At 32.3% G+C, this 11,014-nt stretch overlaps 1 protein-coding gene across 1 annotated transcript; it reads right to left on the bottom strand.

The window, feature by feature from the left end:
* Positions 1 to 2,900: 2,900 nt before the first annotated feature.
* Positions 2,901 to 10,666, bottom strand: LOC108346012 (zinc finger CCCH domain-containing protein 48). The gene is made up of 9 exons (XM_017584925.2): positions 9,827 to 10,666; positions 9,122 to 9,217; positions 7,908 to 7,997; positions 7,637 to 7,738; positions 5,904 to 6,050; positions 5,657 to 5,776; positions 5,520 to 5,579; positions 3,893 to 3,990; positions 2,901 to 3,524 (listed from the first exon to the last, which is right to left on the bottom strand). Exons 1-9 carry the CDS (start codon positions 10,241 to 10,243, stop codon positions 3,380 to 3,382), a joined length of 1,275 nt encoding a protein of 424 aa, XP_017440414.1. The 5' UTR covers positions 10,244 to 10,666; the 3' UTR covers positions 2,901 to 3,379.
* Between the last annotated feature and the right edge of the window lie 348 nt (positions 10,667 to 11,014).

Here is an 11,014-nt window from a genome sequence, read left to right as displayed (position 1 = left end):
GTCATTGAGAGATTAAATCTTCATTCTTGGTTCTTAAGAATCATGAATGCTGCACACAAATAATTTGAATACTACTCAAAATCTCAATTTCGATTCAACTCAAATTTTAGTTCCGTTATGTTACTGACCCAATGATGATACAATTAAACCGATTAAAAAGCACAACTCATAAATTATTAAATTTTGAGCATAAAGTCAACATAAATATTTTAAATTTCACCAATTTCACTAGTAGCTAATCAGTTTTCTTTTTCAAAACATATTCAGAAAATCAATCAAGCGGCAGGAGTTAAAGCAATTCAATAATACTTACTTACACTAACCTACCATAGGTTTGAGTTGAATTAGATTAAAAAAAATCAATTTTTTTAAAGTGTCATGGTATGTTGACTTTTAATCTATTAACAATAATAATTTTTTTAATACTTTTTCATTAGTTTTTTAATTATAATTATTTATTATTTTTAATTATATAGATCGATAATTTCATTCTTTTAAAAATTAAACTATTATTTAATAATATTTAAATAATTTTGATGTTTATTTTACTTGTTTACTAAATTATGTGAGATGATATTATAAACTTCAACTAGTATATTTATAATAATGTTTGATAAAATAGATGAATATTTTAATTGTATTGCTATAAAAAAAATGAGTTGAATTAATTTATTTTGATTGTATTGTAATAAATATATAAAATAAATTAGAAAAATAAAATATCAATAAATGAGTCAATCTATTTAACTCATGATAGATTGAGTTCAATTACAAATAATTTTGTTTATTAAAAAAATGAGTTAAGTTAATTTAACTCATTTTTAATTCAAGTCGTAATGGGTCAGGTTAATCCACTCTAGCACCTCTACTTGGCACTTTAAATATTTAATCAATCTATGGTACGAATAATAATAAAAATTTTGAGTACTGTAGATGAAAAAAAAATTAATAAAGACTTGATTTGAAAATACTAAATTTATAAAGGATTTAAAAATTAATTAAACTACTTTTTATCTTAATTTATCTTTGTAGCTAGAAACTCTTTAGAAATAATTTTTTTATGCTAATAAATCTAAATGTACTTTTTATATGGAAAATGAATAGAAGCACACGAATAAAAGGTTAAATTTATAAGAAAATGGAAACTCCAACTAACAAGAAGTTTTCATTGATTAACTAATATTTTTAAACAATTTTCTCATAATCTCAGTACTTTAGTGTTTGTCTTTAAATAAATGATTAAGAATAATAAAAATAATATTTAACAATTTTATAAGAAAACTACAGACTAAATTAAATCACAAAATATTGATTTGGTTTAGTTTTATTTAAACTTTATATTAAGATAAAAATAAATAAAATCAAATCAAACTGTATTTAATAGAATCAAATCAAATTATAAATACCCGTAAACGTATCGAAAGCAATAAAAATATAAACAACACAAATTAAATTAAAAACAAGGATAATGAAAACAGAATAATAACAACGTAATTTTAGCGAGAACAATTAGAGATGAATTTTTTTTTAAACCTAAATATGAAAATACCTTAAACAAAAGGTGTATTAATTAAAATTAATTATAGCATGTTAACTTGGGTCGACATCAATACTTTTTCATTTTTGGAATATATAGGATTCCTAGGAGGCTTCATGTGGCTTAGAATTACAAAAAACAGGACTTCATTGCAATTATTGAAGTATTAGACCCCGAATCAGAAAGGCCAAAAGAATTGAATGCGAGAAGTGAAATGCAATAATACACGAAATGAAATCAAACATTTTGGAGTGGTCCATATGAAGCTGTCATCATCAAAAGTTAGAGTTGGGTCATTAACATTCCATTTATTTATTTATTTATTTTATTAACTATCATTCTCAATGCATGTAACGACCAAACCCTGTGGGCCATCAATACTGAATTATAATATTATAATAATATTATGATTTAAAGGGCTGTATTGTAGCTATGCATGGTGATGTCGTATACTATAGCTCTACAGGAATAAATGGACTTTAGAAGTTTACGATTATGGTCAAAGGTAGTAGTTGTTGACCCAGAGACTAGTAATAACCCAAAAAACAATACATAACAAAAGTTTAACTGAGGAGTAAAAAATTATGACAATGACGGAAAAGAAAGTGGAAAATGATTTTTGAGTGATAAAAAAAATAATGTTTTAATACAAGAAATTGAAACATTACAATTTTATTCGTGAAAATTAATTTAATATAAATTATAAATACTTATTTCTACATTTTACAATTTTATTCGTGAAAATTAATTTAATATAAATTATAAATACTTATTTCTACATTGAGCAATGAACTTAATTAAAAAAAATTACGAATTATATTTCTAAAATTATAATAGGAAAAGTTACTTTTTAATTTTTTTGTTAAAATAATTTTGTAGTTTCTAAAATTTAAATAAAATAGTGGTAATTCTCCAAATTTGAAATTAATATTTAAAGTCAAATAAATTTTATTTGACCTTCAAATTGACAATTATTTTCACTCCTTAAATTTACAAGTACTTTTAGAAGTTTTCTAATTTAAAAAATAATTTATTTTTATTTTTAAAGTTGACATTAATGATTTGTTGGCTTAATTAGCACACATTTAATTTGAGAAAAACGATTGTAACAGTTTTTGAAATATTTTCCTCATTTCTTCCACTCTACTGCTCTCAACATAATAATAGCAAAAGTAATTGGTACTACAATTATGGCTTCAAAACCAGGAAGAAAGATTATAATTAATAAGAGGAAACAAATTAAAGATAACTACAATTTAAGATACACAAATTAACACAATCAGCTTTGACACATACAATCCAATCTTCAACTGAACATCAAATCACAACTAAAGACACCAGTTTACTCCAAAAATACACCGACTGAGTAAGAAGGGACTATGCCTCCTAATTATACAAATAAAAAAGAAAACAACAGTTATCGTGTTCATATTTCGTCAAGCTCATGATCACCAGAAAAATAATACAGCAGATGAAACAAGACCAGTTACTTGTAAATGACAAGTAACAAACGTTTATTCGGTACGTATACGCATATCGGTGTTAAGGAATAATGCTAAATAATGTTGTGAATTCACAAAATGTTACAAGCATCAATAGAAAACGCCCTACTTGAGCACAGCTTTGCGCCAAGGATATCCACTCAACACTAAAACCAAAGCTCAGATTCTAAACGCAAGACTACTTCCGCAAACTTAAATTACGTACAATCCCTTTACCTCTCCTTTTCTGCCTCTTCCCGACCTCAGCCTTAATTCCCTTCTTGCAGCTAAAACGATTACAAAAAGGAAGACCAGAAGAAACTAGTAAAACATTTAAACGGAACATATTGTAAATGTCACTTTATTGGACGGTAGCGGTTGTCTCCGCTGACCAATTCCACACTCTTACTTCACCAGTACCGTCTCCGGTGAAGAATATGCCGTTAGGCCCTATCTGCATCGCTCGTACCTCTTGTTTAGTTAATATCTTACCCCTCTCTGCAAATCTGAACAGAAATGGGGCAAACATTGAATAATGAGTATGAATACGAAGTAAACTTTATTTCCACCCCAAAGTACAAACAGACATATATGTTCTTATTTCTCTAGAATTGAAATTTATTCTATGCATTGTGTATTTCTCTGTTACTCATTTTAATATGACATGATAACTGGTTTGGGTATCATTTGGATGTATTAAAAAAACAAGCTTAATTTATTATGCAAGTCATTAATTCCACTTGCAACATATAGAAGTAAAAACCATATAATTCAGTTTTGTAGAGAACCAGATTGGGCAATTATTTTAGTGGTTTGTACTCTAGTGGAAATAAGAGAACCAAACGAGAGCATGAACAGGAAATCAACTACTTACGATGGCAGATCATAGAGGCGCACAGTGTTATCATTGCAAGCACACAACAAAATGGGCTTGCCTTGTGAGTCATGCATCCCACATAGGGTAAGTATGCCCTGCACACATATAAAACATCGTCAGAATAATGAAAGCCACCACAACATCACACACCAACAAATCCCAGCAGCCAAATTTCAAGTGCAAGTAATTACTGTTAAGGATATCTAAATATACATCCATGAAAAAATAATAACTCCATTTCGTTTTCATTTTTATTCAGTGAAAGAAACAGTTATATTATAACAAAAAAGTAATAAACCTTGAAAATAATAATGCAGCAAATGAGTGCACGAAAAAATAGAAAGTAGGTGGAGTGGAGTAATGCAGCAGTAACAGATGCAGGGGGGACAGGCATGGGCTATGTCCTCACCCTCCTAGATTCTTCTAATTACAATATATAAAATACTTACAAATATTGGACTGCCCTCCCCCTCTATTTACTTTGGTACCCTTTTCCTCATAAGTAATATATTGGGTTAAAGGATTAGAAGAGATGGTGCTTCTTTCCGACACTTACTCTTGGTATGTGTAAATATGGTGAGCGTCATATTTATAAATCGTACTTCTTTCAATGGATGTAAGACTTGAGATTGAAACTGTAAAATAATTCTAGAAGGCTTGAAATATCCCTCTCACTCTCATTCTATATATAAGAAAGTTCAAATACAAAATAGGGTACTTCTGATACAATAATGATAAATAGGGTAAGTACTCTAACAATGATAAATAGGATAAATACTCCAACAATGATAAATAAGGTAAATATTCTAACAGAAAGATTGACTGAGATATCATCTTTCAAATTGGTTTAAGCTTAACTTCACAAAACTGATTGGTAATGTAAGGATTTCCCCTATTTATATGTTGTATTTTAATATTATTTTTAGTCAATGTGGGTCGGATTCTATCAAATACACATCCATGTCTAGCACTATCGGGCTTGGTACGTGTATGACATGATGAGTGTCCCTTTTAATGAAATCTATAATGGGCTTTGACACCATCTTACAAAAATGATTTATACTTAACTCAACCCTACAAAGCCAATTTATAATATGAGGATTGTTCCTACCCTACTTATATATTGTATTTTACACTATCTCTAGTCATCGAGGGACTTGAGTTTTTCAGTACAGCTCCAAAACTTATTCCCCTATGGCTTAACACTTATTACATATGCTCCACACAAGCATGCTTTGAAAGAGTTACTATATCAACATTCAAGTCACTTTTTTGTCTTGTGGCCTCGTTATTTTTGAGGATTGAAATATTTAGAATAGTATTATCACCAAGGAAAGCTTACAACATATATATGCCCCTTTCTGATCAAGTCCCTATCCAGTTGTATGCAAAAGCAAAACTACCCAGAGTCATTTTCATGATCGGAAACTTAGGCATATTTTTCATATTTTCTAGACCACATACATCTTGTGAAAATTTGAGTTCAGTTCAAGAGGAGTTGTGGCTGGATCATGGATTGCTGAACTAAGAATTGATTCCACACAAATATGAGATATCAACATTTCAAACATCATAGTATAATAAATCAAATGTCCAAGGGAAAAGTAAATAATACAATTCATACATGTTCCTCATTGTGAGTATATGTCACTTCCAAGTTTCCGCTTTCTGTAGCATACCATACCTGCAGAAATCAAATAATAATTGCAGAACTTACATGTAGTCAATACATATACAGCAAGTAAATTTTGCAAAACCAACCTTCACAGTTTTGTCCAAGGAACAAGATAAAAGGAATTGTTCCCAGCAGAGAACAGACATCACAACAGATGTGTGCTCTGTTAGTGTCTGTATACATTGCAAGGTTTCAAGGTTCCATACCTGAAGGACAACAACCAATTGGAAGCAATGTGTCAAATTAACAAACCAAACCCTATTATAACATTGCTTAAAAAGTGTCCAAAGAAAACAGACAAGACACGTGACAAAGAGCACACATAAAACTTACTCTTATTGTATTGTCCATTGACCCGGAGTAAAGTCTATTAGCACCAACAACTAATGAAACAACACCACGAGAATGACCTTTAAGTGATGCAGCTGGCTCGAAGCAGTTGTTACCTACATTAAACTTCCATGCCAATATAGATCCATCCTGCAATAGAAGTTATTTCATTAGAGATTAAAAATTAAAATGGTATTCCAAATGTGTAGACAAGTCAGAACTTTTTCTTCGGTGTTCTGTTCTCATTTTCAATAATAAAAAAAAATATAATGGGCTTTGAAAGATGTTTGATTGAGTTTCATTGAAAATATTTCCCAAGATCACACAAGCATAAATTGATTCATTGTTTAGGAGTTAAAAGCCTTCAAGGTATCAAGTCTCCGCATCACGAATTAATCCTCCTTAGGCATAACCAATGGCCTATAGTCCAAGCCAAGATATCCACCAGCAATCAGGAATATTCCACATATCCAGCTGACAATTGCTTAAAAACAATTGTCACACCTCATGCGCAAGCGCCACTAGGCATTAGACAGAACTTCTTATGGCCTAAAAGACTAATCTGGGTTGTTTTATTAGCAAGTAGTCAGTGCTATAAAGCTCCAATCCAATCCTTTACATCATAAGACTTGTGCTATGAGATAACTATTTACTATTTACAATCCTATCGTCCTTCATTTTCCATTCATTTCCTTTATGCTATGTTGGTTAGAGAGAAAAGAAATTGAGTGAAAGAGAAAAGCAAGGAAGAGAAAGAAATGACTAAAAATTGAAGTTGTTTGGTTGAAAAGAAATAAAGAGAATATAAAAGAAAAGAAAGAGAAAATAAAATAAAATAAATATTATTGTTACTATTACTATTATTTAGTATTATATACATATTTCTTCATAAAATAAAATAAAACTGTTCATAGAAAAAGAAAAAGAAGAAATCAACTAAAAAACTCTCTCAATGCCTGTTCAGGGAATTCTTCAGTTATTTAAGAAGAAATGAAGAGTAACATACTTTCAGTCCATTTCTTCTTAATTCCTTTTTGCCAAACCAATTGCAAATTTCAAAAGCAGTGCTCTTCAAAGCATTTATTCTCTTTTCATGGCAAACAAACTGACAGTTAAGGTATGTATGGGAGTGCAATTTGGGGAAAAGAAAAAAGGAGAATTTTCCATTTTTAATTAATATTTTCATTTTTATAAAAAAAAGGAAAGATATAAAACGATAGAATATCATAAACTAAATGATCAAATCTTCTGATTCTTTTAATAATAATAAGTAACATATAACTCTTAATTTTAAAAAAAATATTAATTCTCTCCCTTCCCTTTCCCTACAAGGCCCCACTACCAGACATACCTCACTGATTCTCCTAGTTATTTTTCTCCAAAAATATTGCACTTACAAAATTGTATCAATGGCAAGGTAAAAGGCAAATAGTCTTATTAAATGTTTCTCCTTTAATGCCTTCATTGCCCTATGTCAGCCTCACCCATCAGCCCTAAAATTAACCTAAACACTACCATCTGTAGTGCCACACTTTTAGTTCCCTAACATTATTGTAAGATGAAACACTAAAAAGTTTAATCCATACAATTGTAAGATGCACTTTTTCATCTCATCCAACAGATCCCAAGCACCATAAAGATAATCAGAATTGAAATCAGGGCCACTTACTGGGTGAAAAAAATAAATCATGACTTGAACAAAACAAATCGTTGTCAAAGATAAAGAAAATAATTACCTGTGTACCAGCAAAGAGCATATCATTGTTTACAACAAGAGCATAAACTTGTCCGACTGGGCCACTTAGACTTAGCTCCATTAAATTTTGAGTGTTCCAGGCCTGCAGCACCAATGTCATCAACCAAAAGAACATCAGTTATGTAACGAGCAGTGAAAAGAACATACCATAGCAAAAACATTTCACTAAATTATAGAGATGTATTTTATTTGAAAATTACATGGTATAAAATATGAGAAAAACAAAAGAGATGCCTATTGCTCTTTCCTACCTTGACAGAATTGGGTATCCCAACAAAAACCCAGGGGCCTTCACTGATCATGCAACCAACTTCACCACCAAGATTGATCACACCTACACACTGCAAAGGAACAAGGAAAAAGAAAACCAAAATCAATCTCACCTCTTCAACAACCTCAAAAGGAACCTATAAGAAGTAAAGAAAAATACAATATTTACTTCACACATTGAAATTTGAAAACAAAATAGAGAGAAGAGGAGCTTGAAGTCAATTGTAATCATTTTAAAGAGACAGAATAATACATGCTTTCATTTGTACAAACAAACAAAATCAAACTTGAAAGTAATAAAGAAATTATCCTACTCCAAGGATATAGAAGCCTTGTTATGAAGCACGTTTTTATAATCATATGGACCCATATCCATGTTAACGATAAAATAAGGAAAACCTTTTTCAAATCCAGGAGATATAGAAGCATTGTTGTGAAGCTCCTTTTTTTCACCATCACTAGACCTAACAAATATTTTGTTAATGTTGATAGTCAATCCATGCAAGTTCATCGTGATGCCCACTATAATGTTGTGGTTCACATTAACATATACCTTAAAAAAGGAGAAGGACAAGGATTATGGTATGAAGATAAAGGAAATACACAGAACAACGACATCGATCACTTGTGAACTTGGGTAGATCAAACAAATTATCCACAAGTTGAAGTCTTGTGAGATTCAAAAGATGAATTGTACAGTGATAATCAAGCAGAACTTCATATTGTCTCTAATCACGTGTTCAATAAGGAACCAGACACAAAGAAATTGCTTGTCATTTGTTCAAGAGAAATTGTTGTCCAAGTAAATTAGTAATGAATATATCAACTCCAATAATGATCTACTTGTGAATGCTCTAAGACTTTGAGAGGTCTTTGTGTTTCCAAGCTTGGTGCATACAACCTATATGCTCCAGCTTGAGAGGAAGAGTTAGAAAAAGTTATTATTGTATTTTGCACAACTTCATAAAAGTTGTCAGTCACATAGAGTTCCACGTGTAGAGTTTTAGTCTACCTTTTATAGTTCTGGTTCAGACCCTTAATTTATATAAATAATTAGATCTTCTGAGAGATATCATCTCTCAGGCACCATGTTCTATATCTATTATTCACAACTGCGGGAAATGAGAAGTTGTATGTAAATTTAAAATTGAGTCAATTGGCATTACAAAACAGAGCAAAACACTATAGTTACCACCTTTCCAGACTGGCAGTCCCAAATCCTTGCCGTCTCGTCAGTGCTTCCAGTATACAGCTTATCTGAACCAGAGGGAAAAGCGATTGCGCTCACAGCCTGTTCATTCAACAAAACCAAGACCCATACCATCAACTTCAATAACAGAAACACACACTAGTAAACGTGTTATCAAATATCAACATTTCACAAAGCCTACATTAACCCAGGCTCAGTTCACACTTAACCCTACATATGCAGCCACACAACCACCATTTAAAACACAATTAGAATTATAATCACACTGACATCGTAGAATCCAACGATAAATACGATGTCAAGGACATGCTTGAAAGGTCCAAAGTCACCACAGCTAAGTCACATTTCTATGGAATTTCTCACAACACCAAGGATCAAACAAAACTGCAATCACAACCGTGATTTAAAACTTTTCAGTATCAAGAAGAGTCTATACTTTATAATATATGGTATAGGACGCAGTTCCTCAAAGCTGAGCAACTCACTTTATAGAGTAAACTAAATCAACGGTCAATATTAAATTCACATGGATAAGAAACCGATATCAGTAAAGTAATCAGACTATTACGCGCACATACACAACAAATCAACATTAAGATTCATTTTTTAGTTTAAAATTAATTGAGATTGCTTTCTTTACCGCTATCTTCAGCGGTGCCAATCCCATATTTAATAGAATCTATCTTGTACCTTCTGATGCCCTTCGAGCTGTGTCAGCAAAGAAAAGCCGTCTCCCACTTTCCAAGAGTGAAGGAATTTACACCTCTCTCCATAACTACAATTCCCCTGAATCCAATAATTGCAAACTTTTTCCGCCTTGACCACCACCCCTCTACCGCCGCCGCCTCCGCGCCCCCCTCCACGGCCCCACGTGTTGTTGAAATTGGGGCGTCCGCGCTGGCCCGAGAATCCCGATAAGCCCGAATTGTCGTACGCACGCTTCGAGGAGGCCCCGTTGGAGTGGGAAGATGCGGGCAATTCGCTGTGCAGAAAAGGGCACGGGTAGCGATTGCACTTGCCCGCTTGCCAGTGGAAACACACTTTCTGGTGCTTCCCGTCCCCGCCGAGACGGTTGTACACACGCTTGGTGCCCCCATCCACGTCCATGATCGAGCGAGCTAGAGTCTGTGATTAGAGTGCGTTTATCTGATCGAGTTAATCGGGATTGAAAGGGAGAGGGGGAATGAAATTGTGAAGAGCTTTTGATTATCTCCCAGTGCAATTGGAATAAAAACCGAGGGAGGGTTGTGATTGGGGAAAAGATTGGAGCATGCGCGAGTGAAATTCAGAAATATTGGGAGGGAAAGGTAGGGGAATGTATAGCGTGATCATCAAGCGGGAGTGAAGTGAAGTGAAGCTCGTGGGAAATAGAAACCCTAATTGATGAGATTAGGGTTCGTTAGAGAGACGTAAATTTGGTGCGGTCTAATGAATCGGGAAAGAGTTTGGGAACTACACGTACGTAAGCAGTGCTTTCTAAAGACATAGAATTACGGAATTGACCTGAGTATGACCCGCCACAGTGTGGAAACTACATTTATCCATAACATGAGCTTTTCTTATATTTATACGAAAGGTTATTTCGGATTTTAGAAATGTTAAATATGTAAAATTGAGTCAATAAAGTTTTTGTCGTTAATTGTTGTAAAAAACGTTAAATTTTTTTTAAAATGTGGTTAACTCAATAAAAATATAACAATATATTTATTTTTGGAAATGAAATTAAAACGTATTAGGATTAAGTTTGATATTTTGGGATCAGATTTTGAGTGTGCGAGAAAATTGGGAAAAATAAAGTTTTTCGTGGGTTCGTTGTTCTGGTTTGAAATTGGGAGAAAATAGGGTTATAGTGAGAAATTAGTTGTGGATGAAGTTTGG

The sequence above is a fragment of the Vigna angularis genome, chromosome 8 (genome assembly GCF_016808095.1).
Source record: "Vigna angularis cultivar LongXiaoDou No.4 chromosome 8, ASM1680809v1, whole genome shotgun sequence".
Lineage (NCBI taxonomy): Eukaryota > Viridiplantae > Streptophyta > Magnoliopsida > Fabales > Fabaceae > Vigna > Vigna angularis.
This window is presented reverse-complemented; position numbering and strand designations above follow the sequence as displayed.

What these genes read in the sequence shown, in the direction of transcription:
- LOC108346012 (XM_017584925.2), bottom strand. Translation starts at nt 10,243, where the DNA reads ATGGACGTGGATGGGGGCACCAAGCGTGTGTACAACCGTCTCGGCGGG. An exon ending in AGCTCGAAGGGCATCAGAAG is followed by an intron (nt 9,218 to 9,826) that starts GTACAAGATAGA and finishes TTGAATGAACAG; the next exon opens with GCTGTGAGCGCAATCGCTTT. An exon ending in CCTTGGACAAAACTGTGAAG is followed by an intron (nt 5,580 to 5,656) that starts GTTGGTTTTGCA and finishes TGATTTCTGCAG; the next exon opens with GTATGGTATGCTACAGAAAG.